The sequence below is a fragment of the Mus caroli genome, unplaced genomic scaffold (genome assembly GCF_978045245.1).
Source record: "Mus caroli unplaced genomic scaffold, Mus_caroli_1 scaffold_14, whole genome shotgun sequence".
Taxonomy (NCBI): Eukaryota; Metazoa; Chordata; class Mammalia; order Rodentia; family Muridae; genus Mus; species Mus caroli.
In genome coordinates, this window is record NW_028227269.1 from 5,929,200 (window position 1) to 5,955,327 (window position 26,128).

The 26,128-nt window shown below is 52.4% G+C and overlaps 1 protein-coding gene across 2 annotated transcripts; it reads left to right on the forward strand.

Annotated features, from left to right (window-relative positions):
- The first annotated feature begins 1,682 nt into the window (after window positions 1-1,682).
- Sdc1 (syndecan 1) lies at window positions 1,683-24,194 on the forward strand. 2 transcript variants are annotated; one of them, XM_021179419.3, is made up of 5 exons: window positions 1,683-2,043; window positions 19,862-19,943; window positions 20,837-21,318; window positions 21,751-21,886; window positions 22,096-24,194. In XM_021179419.3, the coding sequence occupies exons 1-5, from the start codon at window positions 1,978-1,980 to the stop codon at window positions 22,263-22,265; spliced, it is 936 nt and encodes a 311-aa protein (XP_021035078.1). In that variant the 5' UTR covers window positions 1,683-1,977; the 3' UTR covers window positions 22,266-24,194. The 2 variants fall into 2 exon arrangements, with proteins under 2 accessions (XP_021035078.1, XP_021035079.1); XM_021179420.3 differs by lacking the exon at window positions 1,683-2,043 and adding an exon at window positions 9,516-9,639.
- The last annotated feature ends 1,934 nt before the right edge of the window (window positions 24,195-26,128 follow it).

A 26,128-nucleotide genomic window follows, 5' to 3' on the forward strand; every position in this document is an offset into this window, starting at 1 on the left:
ATACGGGTGCTGGGAATTGAACCCTGATCCTCTGGAAGAAAAGTCAGTGCTCTTAACCCCTGAGCCATCTCTCCAGCCTCTTGGATATTGAGGACAGGGAGGAATCACAAGCCATGTAGGATGCCTGGGCTCTGAGATCAACAGGACCATAGCCTCCTTTCTTTATGTGCCTTTCTTGGGTTCTCCCTATAGGAGTCGTCTTCTTTGCCTCTTTACTGTCTCATTGATCTGGGCTAAACTTATGCAGTTGGAAGGAAAGATCAAGCTGGTCATGTTTAAAACATGAAACGCCCCCATCAGTCCCTTCCTGTTCCCGTCTCCCCCCGCCCCCACCGCCCCCATTTTGAGAGGACAGGAAGGTAAAATACCGAAGTGTCCTATTTTCCTCCATATATCAGGCTCAAAGAACTGAAGATCCTGAAGCCACTGTGTTAGGAGGCACCTGCTTTTTAGGTCCTACGCCTCCCTGAGCCTTGCTATTGGGTGTTCCTTACCAAGACCCTCAAGGATCTAGGCAAGAACTGGGCAGGATCTGTATGTAGCCCATAGTTAGACCTAGGGTAGCTGAGACGCCAAAAGGAAGAGTTTCCTGAGGACAAAAGTGTTCAAACACAACTGAGTGCTGGTTGTTGGGCTACTGCTGGAGGTGTGGTGTAAAGGAGGCTGTTGAGTTCCCAGAAGGCTGGTTCCACAGTGTAGAGTCTACCCTGGGGACCTCCTGAGAGGCTGGGCCTCAGATCTAGCTTCTCAGTCCAGGCCAGCTGATGTGGGACTGAGGAACAAGGATGGATGCCATCTATGGCCCCTGCCTTGCAGGTGCAAAGGTCCTTTGGCACCATCTACAGATTGAGGGCAAGACAGGGCTGGTTCTTCCCCCTTGCTCTCGCTGCTGTCTGAAGGACGTTGGAAACTGTGAGGTCCAGGCCCTATAGAGAATCATTAAGGAGCAGGAGCTCAACTGGAGCTCCTCAGATGGTTAGGCCTGAGCTCACCTGGAAACAAAAAGGCCATTTATTTTTTCCTTTGGTCTTGGACAAGGAAGAGAGAGGGCTTTCTATAAATAGAAAGACAGCAAAAAAGAAAAATAGTAATAATAATAATAATAATAATAAAAACAATAGCAAAGCCAGCTCTTCCGGACAGTGCTCATGTCTTTAAAGGTCTGGAGTTCCCAGCAATTTGTAGGTAAGGACCAGTGCTCCAAGACCCCAGGGGTCCCCTATCCTCAGCCCATGGGGAGGTGGGAACCATAAATCTATCCCTCGGTTTATATATAACCTCATCGCTGTGGGGCTCCGAGGTTGCCCCCAAAATCTTGCTCACCTGGAGGACCCCTGGGTGTCCTCGCCCAGAGGGCGCTGCAGCCTCGCACGTAGAGAACTAACAATCGCCCTTCTCCAGGGCAGTGCCTCCGGACTCCGGACCAGGACATAGTAGCGAGTGCACCTGGGTTTCCATCAGCCACGCATCAAGGAAGGTGCGACGCGGGAATTACAGATTGCCGGCACTCACCAGTGCTCAGGGGAGGAAGGTGGGGCTCAGACCCGCAAGAGCTGAAGAGTGGGGTGGGTTTAGATCCTAGGAGGCTTGGAAGGGGGTGTGGCTGGATCCCGGGGGTGGGGCAACCCAGGGGGCGGGGCCCGAGGGGGGTGGAGATTGGGACTACCCAGGCCCGCGGAGCTGGGGGTGGGCGGCTAGTTTTGCAACTGCAGAGCCTTTGGGTTTATTATAAGGCGGAGCTCGGCGGGAGAGGTGCGGGCCAGAGAAGACAGAGCCTGGCTCAGAGGAAGGGACCTGGCAGTCGGGAGCTGACTCCAGCCGGCGAAACCTACAGCCCTCGCTCGAGAGAGCAGCGAGCTGGGCAGGAGCCCGGGACAGCAAAGCACAGAGCAATCAGCAGAGCGGGCCCGGAGCTCCGTGCTACCGGCAACTCGGATCCACGAAGCCCACCGAGCTCCCGCCGCCGGTCTGGGCAGCATGAGACGCGCGGCGCTCTGGCTCTGGCTCTGCGCGCTGGCGCTGCGCCTGCAGCCTGCCCTCCCGGTGAGTGTGGCCCGGGGCAGGGCTGGGAGGCGGCGGGAAGCCCGGACTCGCCACTCGCCGATGCCATGCAGGCGGCAGCACGTGGAGGGGGAGGGGAGCGGGGACTTCTTCCCGCGCTGCCTGGTGGATCCAGGGATGGTGAGCCCTTTAATGAGGACTCCTGTCCCAATTCCTCTACGGTCCGTGGATGCCACGAGGCTCCCCCAGCTCGTGGTCCGGGCGTCCTGCAGAGTGGAACCTCCATTGGTTCCCCGCTCCCAATTAAGTAAAACGGACTCCACATGGGTCTGAGTCCGCCGGCCTTAGGCGCCGCTTGGAGTTGCTCTCTCCCGTTGCTGTCTTGCTGGCCATCTCAGCGGCCTGGCCTCCGCCAGTGTCCCGGAGGGATGCAGTGGCCAGGGCCACAACGCCTTTTCCATAGACCCTAATTCAAACCAGACTGCAGGCTGCACTCCCAGCGCCGCGGAGCCCGGGCGCTCGGCCCTTTGCACCGGGGCAAGTTTGGGCACAGTGGAGCCGGCGCGGGAACGGGGGGGGGGGGGAGCTGACGTTCGGGGTGGCGGGAGGGACGAGATTAAGGCTGTTCGTGGGACACAAGAGGGTGGCTCAGGGACCTTAGGTTTTTCTCTGGCTGCCCCAGGTGAGCCCGGCCGAGCTGGCAGCGGGAGGTTCCGGGAAGTTGGCTTCAGAACGCTGAAGACCCTAAGAGCCCAACTTTGGGGTCGTTGAAGTTGTGTTGCCCCCCGGAGGGCCTCCTCCGCATGGCCCGCGCGGGGGACCCTCCCCGCGAGTGGACCCCGGTACGGCTCTTCCCCTCCCCCGACTCGGCTTTGTGCTGAAGCCGCGCGTAGGGAAGGCGGGTCCCTTGGCCCGCCCAGTAGGGCCGCGGGGAAAGAGGGACGAACGTGGAGCTGGCGACTGGTGGGGGGAGGCTTCTGGGTAGGATGCAGCCATCCACCTTTGGCGGGGGTCGGTCTCTCTAATCAGCGGCTTGGCCGACAAAGAGCTTGGTCGAGGGTACCCCAGAAAGTGCTCTCCCGCCCCAGCCGCCGTCCGCTAGCCCGCCTTCCCCAACGGGGGCGCTTTGTTCTCGGACCCTGTAACCCTTCCCTGGGAACCGCCCCGCAGCGCTGGTCCTTGACGTGGGCCGGGTCCTGGGTCGCCGCCAGGTGTCAGCGCTGCCCTCCGGGTGTCCACGCCCCTAGCCCCTGCACCCGCTGTGAAGTCCCGGGTGTCCTTTCCACTGGCGGCTTTGCCCAACCCCTGGAAGGCAGAGGCGAGGTGCGGAGCTTCAGGCTTTATCCCTCCCGGAAGTGGCAGTCTCCCACCGCCACATCTGGTCTGCTTAACTTCGATAGTCCTGGCAAAGGCAGACACGTGCACAGAGAAGGAGAGTTGAGCGCTGGTAGATACCAAGGTCGTGTACAAATAAAGTGGCACACAGACACGTCCCCAGTCACTGTTAATGGCATCGCCTTCGCTCCTTCCCAGGTGGCTTGTGCTCTCCATCACTCTGGAGCCCAAGATAGGGCCTCCATAATTGTATTGCCCATGAGTTGGGGTTGTGTGGGGGCGCCAAATAAGGGTTCTCTGGGAGGGCTATGAATTCCGAACTGAGACTCCGGTGCACTCCTGGCTTTAAGGTTCAAGAAATTCTTTGAGGGTTGTGGTTTTTGTGGGACTCAGATTATGCCTGGAATCATAGTTACCACTGTGGAGAAGAAAGTGGAGCCACTTAGCATGCCTCCCCGGCCTGCCTGGCATTACCTCCGGCTCTGTTCTCTAGGCCCAACATGAGGCCTCAATGGGGCAGTACAGATGCAGTACTGAATTTCTTTCCAGCCAGGATCTGGAGAGCTGGTGTTCTCTTTCCTGGTGTCTTTAGAGAGGCAGATGTTCCTGTGACCTAGGCCCCTCAAGCACCCATTAATAATGCTGAGTAGACAACTGGAGGTGGCGATTCTTTATAGACTGTGTTTGCGGGAACTTCCTGTGTGCTGGCCTGGGAGGTTGAACCCTCTAGGGAAACAGGTCTAGGAAGTAGAATTATCTCAATGGAAGGCTTCCTGGAGGAAGATGATGAGCTGAGCCCCCAGGTCACTGTCTGGGCTTTAGGATCAGACTCCCACTTGGAGGCAATAGTGTTTGTTTTGCTTTTTTTTTTTTAAGTTTGGTTTATTTTCTCTCTAACAGAAAAACAAAACAAAACAAAAAAACCACATTTGTTTAAAAGTGGGTGCATAAGAGTGAGGACATATTCAGAGCTTCCCCTTTTCCTGAAAAATGAAGGCAGCTGGGATTTACTTAAAATGAGAGCACATATCCACAAATTGCCAGAGAGCTGGTCCCTTTCTCAGGGCTCCCTAAGCTCCTGTGGGAAGCAGGTCAGACATCCCTGGGGACCAGAGAGATAGGGAGTGCTGTTGGGTGCCTGCCTTTGAATGGGGAAGGGATCGGAGGCTGCTAGCAACTACTCCCCAGAGACTGAAGCAGGTTTGTCCCTCAGTGTCTTGTGGTCTTCTGTTTCTCCTATATAGAATAGGAGAAATGGTTATTTGCTCTGGAATAGTGACTTGCTATTTGTTCACTTTCTTTCCTCTCCCTTACTGTAATCATTTGGACTAGTAGAGACACTTCCCCTGAGGTCTGGCAGAATGGGAGGGAGTGGGGGAGGCCTGGGCTTGCATGATGTCACTGTTGGCTTCAGCTCTCCAGGGAGGGTGGAGCTGGTTGTAACCTACCTGTGGCTCTTGATGGGCCCCAATAAAGCCTCATTAACACACATTGGTGGGGAGAAGGGACTGGAAAGAATGATGGGAAAGATTGATGTTTTTCTTTTCTTTTCTTTTCTTTTCTTTTTTTTTTCTTTTTGCAGTACTTTCTAGATGCCCCCTCCCCCTTGCTGCAGCAAAATTTTGGATTCCTGAAGTCCTTTGAGAATGTATCATGGTAGCCAGACTTTTTTTTTCAGTGAGTTCAAAATTGCCTCCTTATAAAGTATCCTTGGTTGTTTTTGTTTTGTTTTGTTTTGTTTTGTTTTGTTTTGTTTTGTTTTGTTTTGTTTTAAGACAAGGTTTTTCTGTATAGCCCTGGCTGCCCTGGAACTCAATATGTAGACCAGGCTGGCCTCAAACTCAAAGAAATCCACCTGCCTCTAACTTTCAGTGCTGGGCCTAAAGGTGTAGACCACCAAAAGTGCCTAACTTTTACAAAGTGGTCTTACTTTGAGCAGGACTCTGAAACCCTTAGTTCCTTTCTGTTGTCTTCAACAATACGATGCTAGGATGTATTTATTCCGTCCTGATGCTGGGCCTCCTCCTCAAGTGGCGCCAGGTCAAGTAGTCTCCTGGTTTTTGGTGGCTCTGAAGAAGACTGTGTCCCAGTGACTGGCAGTTTGAATTCGGAGCGTCTCTTCTCCTTCTCAGTCTTTGGTAGCCAGAGTGACACTGGTGTGCCCAAGCCTGGCAGCTTCTCTGTTTAATTCTAGTTTATTTTCTTTATCAGACTGAAAAACAAATCAGGTTGGTTATAATTCTTATAAACACAAAGGTCTCACCTTTGAGCAGCTCTCTGGCTGTGTGGGTTTGATGTACTTTGGGAATCTCTGTTGAGACTGCTGCAGTGTACGTGCGTGTAGAAGGGGCAAGGTAGAATGGACAAAAGCGTGCTGCCAACCCCACTGTCCTGTTCCTAGAATGATGAAGCACTGGCCCCATGAAGAGACTAGAGAACTCCCTCGGTGGGAGATGCACACAATTCCAAGAAGCACACATGAGCTTGAGTTCCAGCTTGGCAGTCTCTTCTCTTTGGTGACTTTATCAGCTCCAGCTGCCCTGGACTAACAAACAAGGCTAGCTCGCTCTCAGTATTGATAATCGAAAGTCCTTGGTTCTGTTTGAGACTGATCAGTAGCCTTGAACTCTTAGCAATTCTCCTGTCTCAACTTTCAAAGTGCTGAGATTACAGACTCGAGCCACCATATGTGACTGACCCCTTGTTCCTACTCCTTAACTGTGAACGACTCTTGGGTCTGGTTCTTTCTCCATCTCTTTAGTGTATGTTTTAGTTCATGTCCCACATAGTCTATTGCCCAGACTTAGAAACAGCAGGTTAGAACCAGCATTGGGTCGAACAGAACCTCACACTGAAGCTCAGCTCTGCCACTGATTCACTGTGTCAGCTCAAGTGACTCACTTCCAACTCCTCTGTCCCCATCTGTAGAGCAGACATCACCATACCTGTTCTTTCTACCCACATTCTGTCATTAACATATTCATTTCGTAATCGATGGTGCAAACGTGCTTTGTAATGAAAGTGCTGGGGAAATGTTAGCTGTTGATAATGGTTAGGGTTAACTTTTTATCGAGTGCCTGTTGTGTGTGGGGGGAGAGGCTTGGTAGTTTTCTTACAATCCTACTTAGCTTTTCTTCCTAAGCCTTTATGGTATGTATCATTGCCTGATTGTTTGAGTGTGTGTGCACGGGCACGCCTGTGCATGTTTGAGAGTATGCTTGTGCGTGCTCTCGTGCTCACATATGTATAGTGCAGGCCGGCACACAGGGGCTGGCTGAATCCTGTGAGGCCCTGCCTGGAGTTTGCAGATCTTCCTTGGACACTCCTGCTTGTGAGCATTTTGCGTGGAGTGACTGTTTAGCTGGGCTGTAGCCTACATTGTGCCTTTGGGTAAACCCTGAGTATTGGGAAACACCCTGGGCTGTGGCTGTGTGTGCCCGACGGTTGCTTGGGTACAGGTAAGAGCTCTTCACAGAAAGCTGAGCTCAGTCGACAGCAGTGGGGGCTTGGCAGTGGGCACCTGGGCCACATAAAGCTCGCATGCTATTAGTATTGGCTGAGTGCTAAGGAACCTGTCTTGGGTGGTGCCTGCTTGCCCTCTCATGCAGTTTATCTCGAGCTTGGTGAACACACTTACAGATTTAGTAGAGCTTTTGTAAGCCCTGGGAGGTGGGTTTCGTGGCCACAAGTGGGTGGCTTGGAATCCAAGGCTCCTCGCTTCTAGGTTGCACTCTCCTGTGGTTCTTTCCAATGCAAGGGAACGCTAGGGGGACATTTTGGACATTAGATTATTTCTAGTCCCAAAGCACACAGAACGTACTGTTTCCTAATTGCCTTTTTTTGTTTTCCTCTCAATCTGGTTTTGAAGTGTTGGGTTTGAAAATTGCCCCCTGAGAGCCTGCCCTAGTGTGTGCAGAGGGAAGGTAGTGGAACAGGAAGTCTGTAGAAAGTCTCTTCCTTTCCAGGACCTTGTGCCCCGGAGCAGAGTCAGCATGGTGTTGTATCGCTTTTGGCTATTCCAGAAGAGATGAGGTTTTAGGTGAGAATGAACCTTTTAGAACCTTCTAGAACCTTCTGTTGAGTATGACAGGAATGCCCTGATGAGGGCTCGAAGTGCATGGCCACTTGTTTGTCTTTTCCATAAGCAAGCAGCTTCAGGTACAGACTATAAGACTAGGTTCTTAGAGTGAGACCCTGCACTTGGTGCCATTTCAGCTCCAGATAGACACTGGAGATCCCTACACAGCAGGCTCTGGGATGGCTAGCTTTGCCTGTGTAGGATACTGTTGCCTGCTCTTCAAGAGCTTCCCAGGTTACTAACCTTTGTCGACGCTGGGGTTGCCTGGCCAGGGTTGGGTATTGGAGAAGGGACATCTTGCCACCTGGCATATGCTGTGTGTTTGGAGAGTCAGGAGGTCTGGTGAAGCCCGCAAGTGGAGGCAAGTTTAGCAGGACTTGGGGAGAGCTCAGTAGGAAATCTCTGGGCTAGTGACAGGCAGGTGTGGTGGTGGTGGTGGTGGTGAGGTGGCGGTCTAGATCTCCTTTTAGAGATTTGCCTAGGGATCGTCCCTGCTGACTCTGGAACTCAGAGGTTTCCAGAGGTGTCTCCTCTGGGAGCCTCTCAAGGGTCTCCCATCTCCTACTGTTTATGGCTATGTGGGCTACCTAATTACATAGAGAGGATATGTTCCTCTGGCCTCCAGCCCTGGGAAAAGTTCTGCCCAGTGACTCACCTGAGGCCTGCAGCCATGTGTGCACTCAGGCACACAGGCGTGCTCAGGGGCTTCTGTCCTGCTGGCTTCAGCCTTTCTAGCCCTGGTGCTCTCGGCAGTGGTAGCATCTGGGAAACCGGGTTACCTCTTATTTGCAGCTCCCTCCCTTTCTTGGTGTCTACCCCCTTTTTAACTACTGGTCTGATGGCCTTAGACTCATGCTGAAATTCTCTTTTCTTTCGTCCTAGCCTTGTCTCTGACTTCTTGTGATCCTCTGGGCCTGTGAAATCCCCTCAGGGACCTCCATTTCTAACAGTCACACGCTGGAGGAGAGACCTGGCGGAGAGACCGAGTCCTGGGATGGTGACGCTAACCCGCTGAGCTTCCCAAGCTTCATTTGGTTTCTCTCTATCCCTTCTGGAGTAATTGCCTGCCCCAGGGGTCTCAACTAGACCACTCTGGAGTTGGAGGTGGGGCAGGTTTTCAGATCAGTGCCCTTGGCATTCGTTGTGGGAATGGGGTGGATGGGGCCTCTGGGCAAGGTCAGGCTGGGGGTGGAGGCCAGGTGATGTTCTCCGCACCCACACCCAGGCAGCCTGGCACCCTCCCCAAGGTCCGCTCATCAGCAGGAATGAAAGCAGTGCCGGGCAGGTTGGGGCAGTGGGCAGGTGGGCGTGTTTATCGCTGTGCTCATCAGCTGAGTCACGATGCCAGGTCCCACAAGTCCTCCCTGGAGGCTCACCCCACCCACCTTGACCCACCGGCGCCCACTAGCAGGAGGTAGGGCAGGGCAGTGAGACAAGACCAGCCTGGGGGGCTGAGAGGCAAAGGGGAGTTGTTCATGACCTGGCTGTGCCATGGGGACTTGTGGGTGTCTCAGATACCTCTGCTGTCCCAGGAGGAAGCTGCCTTAAGTGCCAACCTGCCTAGAGCCCCTGCTGGGGTGCTGGAAATGCACCAAGGGAGAGTGCTCATCCATGGAATAGGCCCATGGAGCTAGACCAGTGACAGTGGCAGTGAAGTCAGCCCCCACCTGTGTCTTCCCAGCCAGCTGGAGGGTTTTTATCTCAGATTCTGCAAAACCATAGAATTCAGTCAGGAGCCTAGACTGCAAAGCAGGCTTCTTTGATGCTTTAACTTGCAGGCTTCCTGGGTATGAGGAGTACTTAGAAAGGTCCCGCAGGTAGGGAGGGCATCAGGAAGTAAAAGAGGGCCAGACACTTCTATCTCCTGGGCATTGCCCCCCTCCTCCATCTCCAAGGATGGTAAAAGAACCCTTCCAGTACACTGACAGAGAGGAAACCCCTTCATCTCACCCCATTTGGATCTGTCGTATCCAGCATGTGCTGGCCCTTGGCTGCCATACCAGAGGTGGCTAGAGATGTTCCTGGGAATTCCCTGGCCGGGGACTTGAGTGTATCAGAGGGGCACAAAGTAACATTAACTCTGGTATCCTCTGCAGCAACTCGGAGATCCCCTCTCCTAGGAGAGCTCTCAGTGGATATGGAGGTCAGGTTTGGGCTTGTGGGGCCCCAGCAAGTCGCTGAGACTGTTGTGGAGGTTCATGTCACTCCAGCTTCTCCCGAGGAAGGTGAGAGGATGTGTTGAGGGTGCAGTGTTGGGATCACATCTCTCCCAGAATGGCATGTTGGGGAGGGATGGAGCCCTTGCTTCTGACCCCTAAGCTTGGGCTTTAGGCTGCGGAAGTCTCTGGGTTCTGTGCTACCTCCCTGCCCTTGTGTGCTTTAAAGGCATGCTAAAGGGACTCTTGGCCATTCCAAATGGGCACAGTGTTCCTTCTGCTCTCCCACCCCCAGGAGGAGGCAGGCCTGGATTCCTAGAAGTGGTCCTGAGCATGCTGTTGATGAACCTGAGACAGGACAGGCTGGGCATCCTAGGACCTGTCTTTCCATAGAAGTCTGAATCAGTCTACCTTTGGGAGTGAAAGCTGATTCAGATCTTCAGGGCTTGAGTAAGGGGCTCCTCGCATATCAGCTGGCTAGTTCATCTTGGCTGGTCTAAACCCACATTAGGCTGAAGAGAACCATGGTGTACAGTCTGGTCCACCTGAACCACATACTGGCTTTATCAGTTCTCGTATAATTTTGCAGGTAACTTTTTAGCTCTAAGCCTGTCTCCTCATCTGTGAAATCGGGTTCCTCATATCCTGCCTAGAAGGGCTTTTGAAAAGATGAATGAAGTAGTATGCCGAGTGGTTGGGGTTCTCTCCTTGACTGGAGCAAGTCTCTAGGAGTACTAAGGGTAGCTTGCTGTGTGCAGCCCCCCAGGACTGTGCCTGAGTAGGAGGGTACAGAGTCTTCATGTGAATGGCCCTTCTGGTCTTGCCCCGGAGTTAGTGTTGATGTCATAGAGTCTACAAACATGCCTTTTGGCCTTCCTCAGAAGTCCAAGCCTTTCCTGGCAGACCAGACATCTATATGAGGCTGGCTCCTGGCCTGAGCTGTGTGGGCTGGGCTGGCGAATGGGAAAACTAGACACCCGGGCACCTGGGTGGGGGCTCGGGACAGCAGTGTTTCAGTTGTAGGGCACTGTGGCCCCTGCCTGGCGCTTCTGACTGAAGGTTACCCCGAGAGGAAGCAGGTTCCCTATAGACACTAACACAGCTGGGTCAGAGTGCAAGGTGGGTGTGGGCCCCTGCCCTGACCCATTCAGTGCCAAAGGCTGCTCTTCTGGGGAGTGAGAGCTCTGGACAGGACTGTGATGGTGGAGGGGGTCTCAGAGCAAACCTGCCTGGCCTCTCCCCACTCTGATGGATATGTGCTCTTAAACAAGTGACTGTCCACTTTGCCTCAATTTCAACATCTGCAAGATAGATAGGGCGTCATGGTCTGAAAATGGTTTTAAAGATTAGTTAGCTAATACAGGGAAAGTGCTCTGACAGGTACCTGGCACCTTACTCAACAAGTGGCTGGAGTGCCTGATTTCCTAAGATCTAGACCTGTCCCTATGCTTCAAGTGCCCCTATAGCCTTGGTCAGGCCCTTAGGTTCTCCCACCCACTGCTGGCCCCAGGACCTAGACTGCTGGACCCTGACCCCATTTTCCCTTTAAGCCACCTCTGTGTCAACTCTAAAGGTGGTGGAGTTGTTTATCTAGGCTGTGAGATGTCAGAGAAAGGACCTGGGCCGCTTTGTTCCTGTGTGGGCTGGGGCCACTCCAGGAACTGAGAAACCCACCCACTTTTTCAAAAACAGCCTCTTCTCAGAGTCTGACACCTCAGGCTAGCCCACCATGCTGTGGGACCACTCCCAGCATGCTCTGCCTTTGGTTTGTTTCCCAGTGGCCTCAGTGCCTTTTGAAGATGCACAGGCATCTTTAGTTCAAGGGGAAAGAGGGGAAAGAGGAAATGCTGGTGGTGGTATTACTGTCACTTGGTGGTGGACTTACTGTCACTTGCATTCTCACAGAGGCTAAAGAAATTTGCTCTTCGTATCTTCTAGTCTCTTCTTTATGATCTTTTCCCATCTGTTGTATCCCCTACCCAACTGCAGGGCCCCAGTTGTAGAACTAGCCCCTCCCCCATAGGAAGCCGACTTATGCTCTAATGTGAATGACTAGTACCCTTTAGCCCCTCCCACAGGCATTTTAATTTTCAGAAGGGCATTGCACAACCGCAGAGACACTAAGAAGAGATTTGGTGATCAGAGCCCCAGCCTCCCAGCTGGTGGCCCGGCTGGTGCAGGTGTGTCGAAAGCTGTAGTTTCTGCTTCAGTGAAACTTGAGGATACTTTATTTAGCCAGTTCAGGGGCAGAATGGCCATGCGAAGTCTATGTGTCACAGGTGTCAGGCCCCCATATCCTGCTGAGTCGAGAATCAGCTACGTAGCAGTTTTGGGGGTATTGGCAGACTGGGAGTTTACGTCCCAGAAGCAAGAATGGTGGGGTTCCTATACTGCTCCAGACAGGATCTATCCCCCAAGTTTGTCAGCCACCTCTCTTCGAGTCCCTTGGCTCTGACCAGCAAGATGTACCCAAAAAAAACTGAGGAGACCCTTCACTTCCGTTTAGGATAGTGTGGGGTCAGCATGGTGGGGGTTGGGAATGGCTTTCTGTCTCTTCCATCATCACAGGCTACTTCCCAGAGACAATGATTCTGGGCATCTCCAGCAGTCACCTGGCCCACAATGCTTTGCTGCCCTTTGCTTCAGCCACTGTATCTGGTTGTCCCTTGAAGGTGAGCCAGAGCTCCTAGCCAGAGAACATGTGCTATACAAAGCCGTAGGCTGGGCCCTGGGAACCTTCTTGCTATCATCCTCCTGTCAAATTCCTATGGTATAGTAGCCCAAATAAGGCTTGTGCCAAAAAACAGTCCAAAACTTAAGTTATCTTTTCACTCTATCGGGTCTTCTCATTTTCCCATGGTACATTCGGCTGGCCAGGCCCAAAAGATTTGAAGAGAGGTGGCTGGCAAGTCTGGGGGAATAGGTCCTATCTGGTTCCCTCCAGGAGCAGTGCCTAGTGAGAGGCTGGGCCTGGGTCAGGGCCAGGCGCCCTTGCTCCACATTGCCTGAAGTCCTGCCCTGCCTGTCCTGGCTGGGATCTAGCAGGTGGGGGCTGCAGGGGAACTGGTCTTCCAGCTCCACACCCAGCTCTCAGCTGAGCCTGCTCAGAGACTAGTCCTGGCATGTGGGTTGCAGGGCTGGTGCCAGCTCCACCAGGAGGTATGGGCATCTGGGTACTCATGGGACATTGACCTGTAGTGGGGATGGAGAGTGGAGGAATGGTACAGGCAAGTGTGCTGGTGCTGACGGACTTGACTCCGGCATTGGCCTTGGTTTGCCGTCTGGTGTTAAACTCACAGGGAATGCTGACAAAAAAGACAGTTATTAAAACCAAGACAGGATACTGCTTTTCCACTCAGCCCATTCCCAAGAATCCCCAAGACGTACAGGAAATGTGGAACAGCAGTGGGAATCACTGAGGTGGGGGATGTGGGTGAGCTGTGTGCTCCCAGGGAATTTTGGGAAATTCCCCTCCGTTGAAGTGCTGTCAGGGTCTGAGCCTTGGAGGTGTTTTGGGGTGCTGTGCAACCCAGCTAGGCAGCTAACAGTCCTCTTTACCTGCCTTGTCCTCACCTTGGCCCCACCCTGGGTTGGGCCTCTTGTTCACTCCCTGCTGGGTCACCAGTCACTTCAGTGCAGGTCTCAGCTTGATTCTTGGTGGAGAGAGAGAAAGTTGATAAATCAGGGTGCCTGTCAGCCGGAAATTTGGGTGTTGCCTGAAGGCACCAATGGGGGCCCTCCCTTCTGGAGGTGGCTTTAGGAAGGGGTTTCTGGGTCTTGAGGCCTCCTTACAGTTTCTTAGCTCCATGGGAGAGAAGTGAGAAGTTGGGTATCGTCACCCCAGCATGAATCTCTGGTCACCTCTCAGCATGCACTGCCCAGCCTGACCTTTGAGTGCCATAAAAGAACGCAGAATTATCCACTCAGCGCACTTCATTCCCCGCCAGCACAGTGGGTACAGAGACAAGCTGCCCAGACTCCCAGCGTGGGACTAGTTGAGCTAGATCTGATACAGTCCCAGAGAGCCTCACTGAGGAAGCTTCGGGAAAATTCACCCAGCATTTCAGCCAGGGCTGGAGGAAAAGGTGATTATGGGAAAGAGAGCAGTCAAGACCCCAGGCTGTAGGACACAGGATACAAACTGAGAGCTACCGGATAGGAGTAGGTTTTAGTCACAATCTCTCCCGTCAGCCCTACCCTCCAGGAGACATTGCACCTTGTAGAACAGCTGCCCTGGAGGTCCACCTTTGGGGCCCTCTGGGGTAGCTCAGTAGTGTCAGCATCCTCTCATTGACATCAGTCAGGTTACACAGTGGGGCAGCTAATGTGAAGGCGCTGGGCTGGGAAGCCAGCTACTTGGGAAAACTAGGTTATTGCTGGTAGGCCCTGGCAGGAAGGCGGTTCCTGCTTTCCTTGGAAGCTTGAATGTTCCCTCAGCTCGTTGGTGAAGCAGGCCCTCCCTCCTGGTACTGTGGTGTTTGTCTGCGAAGAGTGAAGGCATTGGAAGTAAAGCCTGATGGGGCACCTTCCCAGGGTGCTTTGCTTCTTGTGCTGGCTTACAGATCTCTCTTGCTACCTAGTGCCTTGACTTTGATTCCGTCAGGGAACAGGAGTAAAGGTCTTGCGTTCCTGAGCTCCTGGCCACTGCAGGAAAAGACTCCTCTGAGTGGAGCCTTTCCTCCTCGGGTGACTGCTTTCAAAGTACAGCAGCCTCTGAGGGGGAAGTATCATTTGACATTGTGATAGTTCTTGGGGTCCTTGGATACAGATGTCATGCCCAGATCAAATGTCCATTTGTACAGAGGGAGGCGAGTTCTGTAGCTCAAGTCCTCAGTACCCCAGAGTTGTGGATCTAGGGGTGAGAGGAGAAGACTACAGTCCTACGATCCACAGGTCTGACCTGTGGGTAGGGGTAGATCTCTTGCATACTATGAACCTGTTTGAAACCCCCTGGGTATTTGCTGTGGAATGGAGTCTTGGTTGGGTAAGAACGGTGGATGTTTATCTTGGTGTGACTCTCGGGTGGGGGTCGGCATATGTCCCTGTCTTTCCCAGTGTAGTATGCTGAGTGGACAGAGACCATGTGACTGAAGCCTGGGCTCCTGGAACAGGTGTGTGTTGGTGGGGGGGTGGGGGTGCAACTATCTGGGATCCAGACTGCTTGGGAATGGCTGTGACCCAGCTCCTTTGATAACAGCAGCTCTTTGTCACTGGATGTTGTGACTAATGGGACTTGTTGATTCAGTTACTCGGCTCCCACCCACAGACGCTGGGGCTTCTGTTGTGGCACCAGGCAGCTGCAGACAGCCCACAAGTTTGCCTCACTTTCCCACTCCACGAAGTGAAGTTCCCAGCACTGCCCAAATTAGAGACTTGTGAGTGGTCCCCTCATACCCCAGTCCCTGAGGCTTCTCCTTCTGGAAGCCCTGGAATGGGGCACTGGGTGTATACGTGCTGTGGTTTCTGTTAGGGTCAACACCAGGCTGTTTCTTACCTGGCTCGTACCTCCAAGTTTCCAGGTAATGAGTCCTGATTTTTGAAGTGAAGGAATCCACTTAATATCAAAATTCTGTGACCTTAAATTTTTTCTTTTATTATGTGTCATTTCATATGTACGCATATTTGTGTCTGTGTGTGTGGACGTGCTTGTGGAGATCAGAGGACACTTCGGAAAGTCAGTTCTCTCCTCCCATGTGGGTCCTGGGGAATCAAATCCAAGTTGTCAGGCTTGGAGGTGTATGCTTTATCCTGAAAATAAAAAGTAGAAAGCCCCTTGGGATCAGCAAAGCTTCGTAGGGCTGTGTGTCTTAGACACCACCAATGTTGCACAGCTGGTAACATGACAGTGTCCTGGAGTGCTGATTGGAAGCCACAGGCCTCTGTACCCAGGGGCTGCAGACTTCCAGGGTATGGGGCAGATGGGCATTCTCTCCAAAAACCTTGTAATCCCGGAGCCCCTTGGAGATGCCCCCTAGGTATCATGATTTTGGTGTGTGTGACACAGCTGAACTGTCTTCATACTCAGGATATCATGAAGTGCTGGGGTGCAGACCACTCTCAGCCTCAGACAGCCAGGACCCAAGGCTCCATCAGATTGCAGTGACTACCACCGAGGGTGGCCTTCCTTCCGGTCAGTGTGGGTGTGGGAGCTGGCAGGAAGTGGCTCCAGGCTTCCTTTAAGCATCCTCTGCCCACAGCTCCAAACATGTTCTTTGGCAATGGCTTGCAACTAGAGGTGAACTCTCTCCTGTACCATGTCCTGACCCACGCTGCTGCATCTATACCTTTCACACGCGTGATGGGTACCCAGCTGGGCTGCGAGGCAGGGTTAAGCACTCATCTTGCTTCCTGGTGCTGAAGCTGTGGTAAAGAAACCGAGGCCATTTTCCCTTGAGACAGATGGTCTCAGCCAGGTCTTTCTCGGCCTGGGGAGCCCGGAAGAAAGGATGTACTACAGTGAGCAGTCACTTGTTGGCTAATGGCTTTGGTAGGTCCTTCACCCTGGGAAGTGCTGTTTCTTATCTATTAGAGATGCTAACCTCAGCAGGACTGGAGGAACTGCATGGGAGGTGTAGGAATGAAAGTGAGTGGGGAAAATTATGTCCAGCCCTAGGGAAGTCTGAGGCCTGTGTCCCCTTTGTCCTGGACTGGGCCCCTGCCTTGGGTGTCTCTCCAGGGTCCCTGCTCTACAGCCCCAGCGGACGCCCAAAGTAGACGAGTCAACTGGTCTTTTCTTTCACCCTGTGTCCACTTCTCATGGATCTACCTTCATAATCCTAGGTAAAACAAGCCTCTAACTTTGGGTTTTCAAATCAGCCAGCTTCCAGGCTCGATAGTACGAACCATGAACATCTTTCTTACCATGAGATTTTTTTCGTGTGTGTGTGTATGTGTGTACATGTGTACCTCTATCTGTGTGCTGTGTGTGTACCACAGCAGACTCGTGAGGAGGTCAGGCAAACTTTATAAAAATCTTGTCTTTGCTTCACTTGAGTCCCAGGATCACACTGTGCCTTTACCTGCTGAGCTCTGTTCTCTATTCTTGCTTTGTTTGCTGAGCAGCTGATTTTCTTAAGGCCTGCAGAGGTGAAAGGTAGGGCTGGCTTGCCTTCTTCCCCGAGTGGCAGGAGGTTGGTGGCTCAATCCCTAGACATCTCTAAGCCGTGGCCGCACGGCCCTGGAAGGACCCAGGTCAGAAGTGATACTGAGAGGGCCCTATGAGCCCTCGGGAACACACAGGGTTGTAAATAGTAGCTGATTGTTACATTGGAGACTCCGTCAGCTGGGTGGAGTCCTGGTTCAGAGGGAGTTATTCCTCCCCACAGTTCTTCTCTTCTGGGGCTGGAGTCTCTTCCTTTCCTTACCTGTGATGCTGTCATGATTGGTCCCAGCTGAGAGTGGAGGCGGGGCAGTCAGGGAGCTGCTTCTCTTTGCTTAGCAGGGGTTGGAGGCTTGGGGCGTAGGAGGGGGTTGGCTCCCCACTTTCCCTGCCCTGGACCTGGTTTCTGGTTTCAGCAGATTCGTTCTAGAAGCTTTTTGCGTAAACAAGATCACAAAGCGATAAGCTTGAGCAGAACCCAGGGGAACAAATTGCTTCCCTGTGAAGACCCAATCTTATCTAGCTCTTAGAGAAGCCCTCCCTTTTGGGAAATTGCTGACTTTCAGGGCTTCTCTGTGGAGGAAAGAGGCTAGCCGCCGTATGTTTGCCTGGATTCCAATAATCTTTGCAGCCTTGGCTACCCCTTGTTGAACAAGGTCTGCACTCCTAATGCATGCCTCAGGCTGGTCTGAGACCTCTACCCCATCTCCAGCTTTCCTTCCCATGGAGGGAGTCAGTGGGTTAGGAGAGAATGGAGTTGAGTCCTAGAATGAGGAGGAAGCTATGAACTCGGGGACTGTTCCTGTCTGGTGGGTGCTCTTCTCCGTCGCTGAAGGAGGCAGCCGCAGGGAAGACTACCACAGGAATCTGAGTACCACCTGGAGCAGTGTATACAGGATGTGGGCTGATGATGTGTGGTAAGGGCATGATGGGCTGATGTGTGGTAAGGGCATGATGGGCTGATGTGTGGTAAGGGCATGATGGGCTGATGTGTGGTAAGGGCATGATGGGCTGATGATGTGTGGTAAGGGCATGGGATCTGACTGCTTTGTGGATGGGCCACAGGAAAAATTTTGAGTGTCTACTGCAGTAGTTCTCAACCTGTGGGTTGGGAACCCCTTGGGTGGGAGTCACATATTAGATATTTACATTATGATTCATAACTGCAGCAAAATTACCATTGTGAAATAACAAAGAAATCGCCACAGCATGAGAAGCTGTATTAAGGGGTCATGGTGTTAGGAAGGTTGAAAACCACTCATCCTCTGGGTGTAGGCCATGGCGGGCTGTAACTGCTCTCTGGAGTTAAGCCACAGTGAACCAACTGTCCTTGCAGATGGACTTGTGGAGGCTCCAAACCTTTGTCCCAGGGGAGAAGAGCTTGCTTTTGCTTGGTACTTTTAAAGGAAGTTCAGTGGTACTTCGGGCCTTGTGGCTGCTGTGTGTGGAAGTGCCCCTGTACAATAAGCTGTATAGATCGTGTACAGCTGCAGTTTTCCTCTGTGGGTCCACCAACCACTCCTGACTCCACTGATGAGTGAGGCCAGCAGGGCTGTGTGTGGGTCCCTAGGCCAAGCATCCTGGACCACGGTGAGCCTCAGCTAGACCACTCTGGATCTTTAGCAGAGGCTCCGAGTGAGCTGGCTGGCTTCCTCCTGCCTTCTTTTCTCTTAAAACTTCATCTCAATCCGAACCTCCTCTGTGCACATGACTCTCTAGGCCTTGGGGGTCGACACAAATCCCCTCATCACAAGACGAGCAGCTCACACAAAGGGACACAGACACTTGTTTCCTACCAGGCTGTAGGGTTTTTGTTTGTTTGGTTGTTTTGTTTTTTTACTTGTACGGAAGTGTTGTGACATGCAGTAGTTCAGCTGTTAGTGCTGGCACCATTTTACAGGTAGGGAAACTGAGGCTGTAAGATGTGTAGTGACATCCCTAAGGCCACTCAGTTGGTGAGGCCTTACCAAGGTCAGGAGGTCTTTGGAGCCTTTTGCTGAACCGTGTACTTCTTTCTCTGTTTTGTTGAAACAAAGTCTACATGGCTCTGGCTAGCCTAGAACCCATATGTAGACGAGGCTGACCTCAAATACACTGTAGTCTTTTATGTCTGCCTCCCAGGTGGTAGGATTGAAGGCATGTGATTCCTCCTAACTGCACACTTTTTTTTTTTTTTAAATTCATTCTTTGTTCTGGTCTGTGCCGGGGCCTTGTAAGATGCTCTGTACTGAGCTGGGCTATTTGGGTTAGTCTCATTGCTGAGCAGGGCCCCTGTATCTTCCTTCTCTGTCACTTGCTTACCTGGGTCTTCCTCCTGCACTAGCTGTCCTAGAACCAGTACTGAGAGCAACCATGGGCCCAACTCTGCCCCTTGCCCAGCCTGCTTAGCTGGGGGCGGTGTTCCACTTCCCTGCCCAAGTCCTGTGGAACTGTGTTTGTACTCCACCACCTTCAGTCCCTTGGAGCTGGAGCAGTCCAGGTGGGCCGCATTCCTGCAGCTGCTATTGCCAGAGAGAGCCCATCCCATTCACTTCAGTCTCCTTAATGTAGAAGCCTTGTCGAATTAGCTTCCACTGTCCCTAGCCCAGAGTGCCCTGTCCTTTCTTCACTAAGAAGGCCAGGATACAGTCCTTCCTGTGGCTGATAAGACAGGCCTTGGGACAAGGCCTGGGGCCACACTGTGTGGGCAAAGCTGCTTCAGCACAGATGGCTCCTCCATGCCAAGCTTGGCTCTGCTTCTCACAGTTGAGACTTCTGTGTGCACACCCACTGTCCAGCTCAGCTGGATACTGATTTTCTTTAAATGTATATAGGTTTTGGGGTGGGGTGTGCTGAAAGCTCCCACTGATGGCCCCAAGCCTGAGTCTCAGAGTATGATCAATTGATGGCTTTCATGGGGATCACAGCTTCTGTTCCCAGGTCAGGCTCCCTGACCAGTCAGAGCATCCTGGGGTTAGGACGATGTCCCTGTCACTTGTGCCTCCACCTGGCACTAGGCTATGATGTTACGGCATTGAGGGTATGAGAAGGACCAGGGGTTTCCCAGAGTTAGCCCCAGGGCCACAGGCAATTGTTTCCTACATGTGTGGCTGCAATGGTTGGGTGAGTCTTTTCAGCTGCCTACAATAGGAACCCAGGGATACTGGGCATTGACCAAGGCACATCTCATACCCCTTCCTTATCTTTTTGCAGCAAATTGTGGCTGTAAATGTTCCTCCTGAAGATCAGGATGGCTCTGGGGATGACTCTGACACCTTCTCTGGCTCCGGCACAGGTGAGACTGACCCAGAACACTGAGATGGCCATAGGTCATGGCTGGAGTAGTGAGCTGGCAGGCACCCAGCTTTTAGTGAGCCCCCTTCTTCTCCCATCCCATCCTTAGCCATTGGAGTCAGGACAGTGCCAAAAGGAAGAATGGTATCCAGCTGCAAGCCACTCAGCTAAGAGAAACTCTCAGAGAAATGAAGGGGCTCCACCAGGCCATGGGCAGCCACTAGAGCCAACCCTTGGAGGAGTTTGACTCCACTGAGCCTTGGTGTGGTGTCCCATCTGTGAGGTGGGAATACTTTGCCCAGGAGGCTGTTAGAAGCTGTAGGAAGCACAGAGTCGGCTAGGTATAGATTTGCTCTCATCTCCATCTCTCGATACCAGTTCTCTGCAGAGTGTGGGTTTGTGGGAGGGTTGGGGGGGTGAGAGGAGAAGGCTGTGAGCTGCAGCTAGCCAGAGGGGTCTCCCAGAAGAATGGGGAGAGCTCAGAAGGAAAGTTGAGGTAACAGTGGGAAGGAGACCAGAGCGAAGGGTTGGAAGGTAGGTAAAATGCAGCCTTAGGGAGCCTTAGGCCTTGGGGAAGAGGGTAGAAGAGGTGTTTGTCTGTCCTGGGCTGCATTCCTGTATCAGCTCTGGTGTCTTGACCCATGCTCACAGCGGGATCCCTTCCCAGATTCCCGAGAATTTCTCACAGTTCAGAGACCACGCTACTTATAGGCAGGTGAGGCAGCAAAGGACATCTTTTCTGGCCTAATTTTCAAAGTGAGTTCAGCCTTTGCTAGGTCACCTTTGGGGTCTCAGGAGGCCTCAGCCTCCTGGTAGAGCATGAGTCGCATCAGGTGTGATGCCTGGAGACCTCTCCTACCCTGACACCCCAAACCCCCACCTCTGACCCTGCAGGTGCTTTGCCAGATACTTTGTCACGGCAGACACCTTCCACTTGGAAGGACGTATGGCTGTTGACAGCCACGCCCACAGCTCCAGAGCCCACCAGCAGCAACACCGAGACTGCTTTTACCTCTGTCCTGCCAGTCGGAGAGAAGCCCGAGGAGGGAGAGCCTGTGCTCCATGTAGAAGCAGAGCCTGACTTCACTGCTCGGGACAAGGAAAAGGAGGTCACCACCAGGCCCAGGGAGACCGTGCAGCTCCCCATCACCCAACGGGCCTCAACAGTCAGAGTCACCACAGCCCAGGCAGCTGTCACATCTCATCCGCACGGGGGCATGCAACCTGGCCTCCATGAGACCTCGGCTCCCACAGCACCTGGTCAACCTGACCATCAACCTCCACGTGTGGAGGGTGGTGGCACTTCTGTCATCAAAGAGGTTGTCGAGGATGGTACTGCCAATCAGCTTCCCGCAGGAGAGGGCTCTGGAGAACAGGTGAGTGGCTTTGCATTTCCTGGGTAGCCACTCGTGCCTGGTACCTGGCCGCCTAATGTCCTCATTTCAGTGACAGGTGACAGGGTCCTACCTTCCTCCTGCCCGAAACAGACTGATTGCAAGATCAGTAGGTGGGTGACTCCTTAGATGTCATTCAAGAGCTTACAGCAGGGTGAATTTTCCGTCTTAGACCTTCATGGGAATTTTCACACAACGATGTGTATGTTGTGTCACTGGAGGCGGTATCTGTGTCTTGGCCTGCCAGGGTCCCAAGTGTGACTGACTGCATTCCATGACAGATGCTGGTATAGGTTGGCTACGTCTGATGGGGGTGGCAGGGAATCCCATCAGGTATGGCACTGTGGCCTCAGGTATGGTTGCTATTGTATCAGTGGCTCCAGCCTGACCTGATCCCAACCTACCCTTCTGTAGGACTTCACCTTTGAAACATCTGGGGAGAACACAGCTGTGGCTGCCGTAGAGCCCGGCCTGCGGAATCAGCCCCCGGTGGACGAGGGAGCCACAGGTGCTTCTCAGAGCCTTTTGGACAGGAAGGAAGTGCTGGGAGGTGAGTCTTCTTTCAGGTGGATAGGACTCCTCCTCCACAGGTGGTGGCTCTGAGGTAGCCTGGGTTGCTGGGGTGAAGCATCTTTAGCAGCGGGGTGGGGAAGGAGGGCTGACTCTGCTCCAGGCCACCTCCTAGGCTGTCAGTCTGGGAGAGACTACCACTGACCCCGTGGAGCTACTGATCTGAGCCTGCCTCTGTTCACTCCCTAGGTGTCATTGCCGGAGGCCTGGTGGGCCTCATCTTTGCTGTGTGCCTGGTGGCTTTCATGCTGTACCGGATGAAGAAGAAGGACGAAGGCAGCTACTCCTTGGAGGAGCCCAAACAAGCCAATGGCGGTGCCTACCAGAAACCCACCAAGCAGGAGGAGTTCTACGCCTGATGGGGAAATAGTTCTTTCTCCCCCCACAGCCCCTGCCACTCACTAGGCTCCCACTTGCCTCTTCTGTGAAAAACTTCAAGCCCTGGCCTCCCCACCACTGGGTCATCTCCTCTGCACCCAGACCCTTCCAGCTGTTCCTGCCCGAGCGGTCCCAGGGTGTGCTGGGAACTGATTCCCCTCCTTTGACTTCTGCCTAGAAGCTTGGGTGCAAAGGGTTTCTTGCATCTGATCTTTCTACCACAACCATACCTGTCGTCCACTCTTCTGACTTGGTTTCTCCAAATGGGAGGAGACCCAGCTCTGGACAGAAAGGGGACCCGACTGCTTTGGACCTAGATGACCTATTGTGGCTGGAGGATCCTGAGGACAGGAGAGGGGCTTCGGCTGACAAGCCATAGCACTTACCCATAGAGACCGCTAGGGTTGGCCGTGCTGTGGTGGGGGATGGAGGCCTGGGCTCCTTGGAATCCACTTTTCATTGTGGGGAGGTCTACTTTAGACAACTTGGTTTTGCACATATTTTCTCTAATTTCTCTGTTCAGAGCCCCAGCAGACCTTATTACTGGGGTAAGGCAAGTCTGTTGACTGGTGTCCCTCACCTCGCTTCCCTAATCTACATTCAGGAGACCGAATCGGGGGTTAATAAGACTTTTTGTTTTTGTTTTTGTTTTTGTTTTTAACCTAGAAGAACCAAATCTGGACGCCAAATCGTAGGCTTAGTTTGTGTGTTGTCTCTGAGTTTGTCGCTCATGCGTACAACAGGGTATGGACTATCTGTATGGTGCCCCATTTTTGGCGGCCAGTAAGTAGGCTGGCTAGTCCAGAATACTGTGGAATAGCCACCTCTTGACCAGTCATGCCTGTGTGCATGGACTCAGGGCCATGGCCTTGGCCTGGGCCGCCGTGACATTGGAAGAGCCTGTGTGAGAGCTTACTCGAAGTTCACAGTCTAGGAGTGGAGGGGAGGAGACTGTAGAGTCTTTTGGGGGAGGGGTGGCAAGGGTGCCCAAGTGTCTCCCACCTTTGGTACCATCTCTAGTCACCCTTTCTCCTGGAAGTTGACAAGACACATCTTAAGTTTGGCTGGCACTGGTTCCTCCATCAAGAACCAAGTTCACCTTCAGCTCCTGTGGCCCTGCCCCCAGGCTGGAGTCAGAAATGTTTCCCAAAGAGTGAGAGTCTTTTGCTTTTGGCAAAACGCTACTTAATCCAATGGGTTCTGTACAGTAGACTTTGCAGATGTAATAAACTTTAATATAAAGGAGTCCTATGAACTCTGCTGCTTCTGCTTCTTCTTCTCTGGACTGGTGGTTTAGACATAGCCACCCTTTGCCCAAACCCTGGTAGCTCGGGGAAGCTTGGCTTAAGGCTACACGCCTCCAATCCTCCAAAGGGTAGGATCCTGGCTGGGTCCAGGGTTCCTCTGATTTAGTTGGTTGTTTTGTTGTGTTTTTCTTTTGGCTAAACTTCTTTTAGAAGTTGGTAAGTTCAGCCAAGGTTTTACAGGCCCTGATGTCTGTTCTTCTAAATGGTTTAAGTACTTGGGACTCTAGCACATCTTGACCTAGGGTCACTAGAGCTAAGCTTGCTTTGCAGGGCAGACACCTGGGACAGCCATCCTCCCTCTGGGACAGCCATCCTCCCTCATGTTTGCTGGGACACTGCTGATGACCCCTTGCATACTTAGCTCAGTGATGTTCCAGCTGCTGGCTAGGCTGCTCAGCCACTCAGCTAGACAAAAGATCTGTGCCCTATGTGTCACCCCAGAGCTTGTTGCCAGATCACATGGCTGGATGTGATGCGGGGTGGGGGTAGGGTCATATCTGAGACAGCCCTCAGCTGAGGGCTTGTGGGACAGTGTCCAAGCCTCAGGCTGGGCTCATTCATATAATTGCAATAAATGGTACGTGTCCATTTGGACAGCAGACACTTTGGTGTACTTGTGCAGTCTTTTTGGTCTGGCCATGTCCTACTCTATCTGGTTTTTGGAATGGGAACCTAACTGGCCTGTGTTCTGGCTTGGTACCAAATAGCCACAGTCAGTGGCATCCTTGCCCAGGCCCCAGGGCAGGACTATGCGCTTGCCATATCCCAGGACTCCCGACTTTGCACCTGTTTTCCCTCTGTGTGTAGCATCATCAACTCCAGCTAGGTTGTTCCTTTCCCTGGGGTCAGGAGGATTCTGCTGACTCTGAATGTCAGGATTTGCTTTTGTTCTGTTTGCTTATTGGGCAATTCTCAACCTTTCACTAGCAAACAGTCTCATGTGTCAGGATTACAAGTATTGTCTGCACATTGAGGGAAAATGGCAGCGAAAGACCAGCAAGTTGGGAAAGCACAAAACACCACAAGGAATCCCCCGATTATGGTGCAGCTCCCTTCAGCCTCATCTGGCCCTGGGTGCAGGTCAGCCCTGGCACCTGGCATGACATTGGTGGTGCAGAGCAAGAAGGACCGCTGTGCCTGTTGATACAGCAGGGGCTGCAGGTTCCAGCTTGCTTAGCAGGTTACACTTCCCTCCTATGCTTTAATCTCTAAAAACCAGTACTGGTTGTTGAACCTGGGGACACAGGAACCTATAATCCCCACAACTTGGAAGGGTTAGGCAGGAAGCCTGTCAATTTAAGGTCTATGTGATTTAAAGTTAATTCAAGATCAGCTTGGGCAATTTACAGAGACCTTGTCTCAAAAAGCAGAAAGAGGGACCTGAACCCGGGCAGTAGTGACTCAATTCCAGCACTAGGGAGGCAGAGGCAGGTGGAACTCTCTCTGAGACCAGCCTGGTAAGGTCTACACAGAGAAAGCCTGTCTCTGAAAAGAAAACAAACAACGACAACAACAAAAGCTCAGCAAGATGGCTCAGTAAGTAAAAAGGCGCTTCCTGCCAACTCTTGACAGCCAGTTTGTTCCGAAGACCCACATAGCAGTGCGAGAGGGAGAGCAGGCTCCCGTGACTTGCCTTCTGACTTTTGCATGCATACACATGAGTACCCTCCCCAACTAAATAAACAAAATGATTGCTTTTTGCTCATTTAAAAAGTTTACTTCATGAGTGCACTGTTGCTCTCTTAGACACCCCAGAAGAGGGCATTGGATCCCATTACAGATGGCTGGGAGCCACCATGTAGTTGCTGAGAATTGAACTTAGGACCCCTAGAAAACCAATCAGTGCTCTTAACTGCTGAGCCATCTCTCCAGCCCCTAAAAAGTTTATATAATATGTAAATAAACAAACAAGCACACACAAAAACCATGGCTAACTACTCCTGGGCCTGGGGCCTGCTCTGGTCTGTGTGGTTAACATACTAATACAGTGTCACTCCACTGGAGAGAGTTGATTTTCCATTTCCAGCAGGTATCGATTGCAAACCGCTTCCTAACAGCTTCTTGGTGAGAGCTGGGACTTGGTGTCTGGCTCCCTTTCTCCACGCTGGGGTTTTATATGGATTGAACTTGTGCAGTCGTGTGTGTGCTATCAGAGTCTCTGAGTTCATGTGTATCAGCAGTGCTGTGTCTGGAAGATGCCATTTCCTGAGTCACCCACCATCTCTGATGCTTACATTCTTTCCGTGAACCTTAAGGGGAGAGGTTTGATAAGGACATCTATCTCATTTAGTTAGAGCTGACTGCTCTAACGTCTCCAACTCTCTGCATATTGTCCAGTTGTGGGTCTCTGTCTTAATTACCATGTCCTGTAAGAAGTTGCTTCTCTGGTGATGGCTGGGTATGCACTGATCTATGAGTATAGCGATGTGCTATTAGGAGTCATTTTATTACTATGCTCCTTTAACAGGAAAATAGTGATAGGTTTTCTCCTAGGACCCACAGCCTTTCTAGTCTCAGGTTCTTAGCTACTTTAGCAG

Bases quoted from the DNA above. Each gene is read 5' to 3' on its own strand.
- Sdc1 (XM_021179419.3), top strand. From the start codon at position 1,978: ATGAGACGCGCGGCGCTCTGGCTCTGGCTCTGCGCGCTGGCGCTGCGC. The intron at 2,044-19,861 runs GTGAGTGTGGCC...ATCTTTTTGCAG, and splicing joins GCCTGCAGCCTGCCCTCCCG to CAAATTGTGGCTGTAAATGT. The intron at 21,319-21,750 runs GTGAGTGGCTTT...ACCCTTCTGTAG, and splicing joins GAGAGGGCTCTGGAGAACAG to GACTTCACCTTTGAAACATC.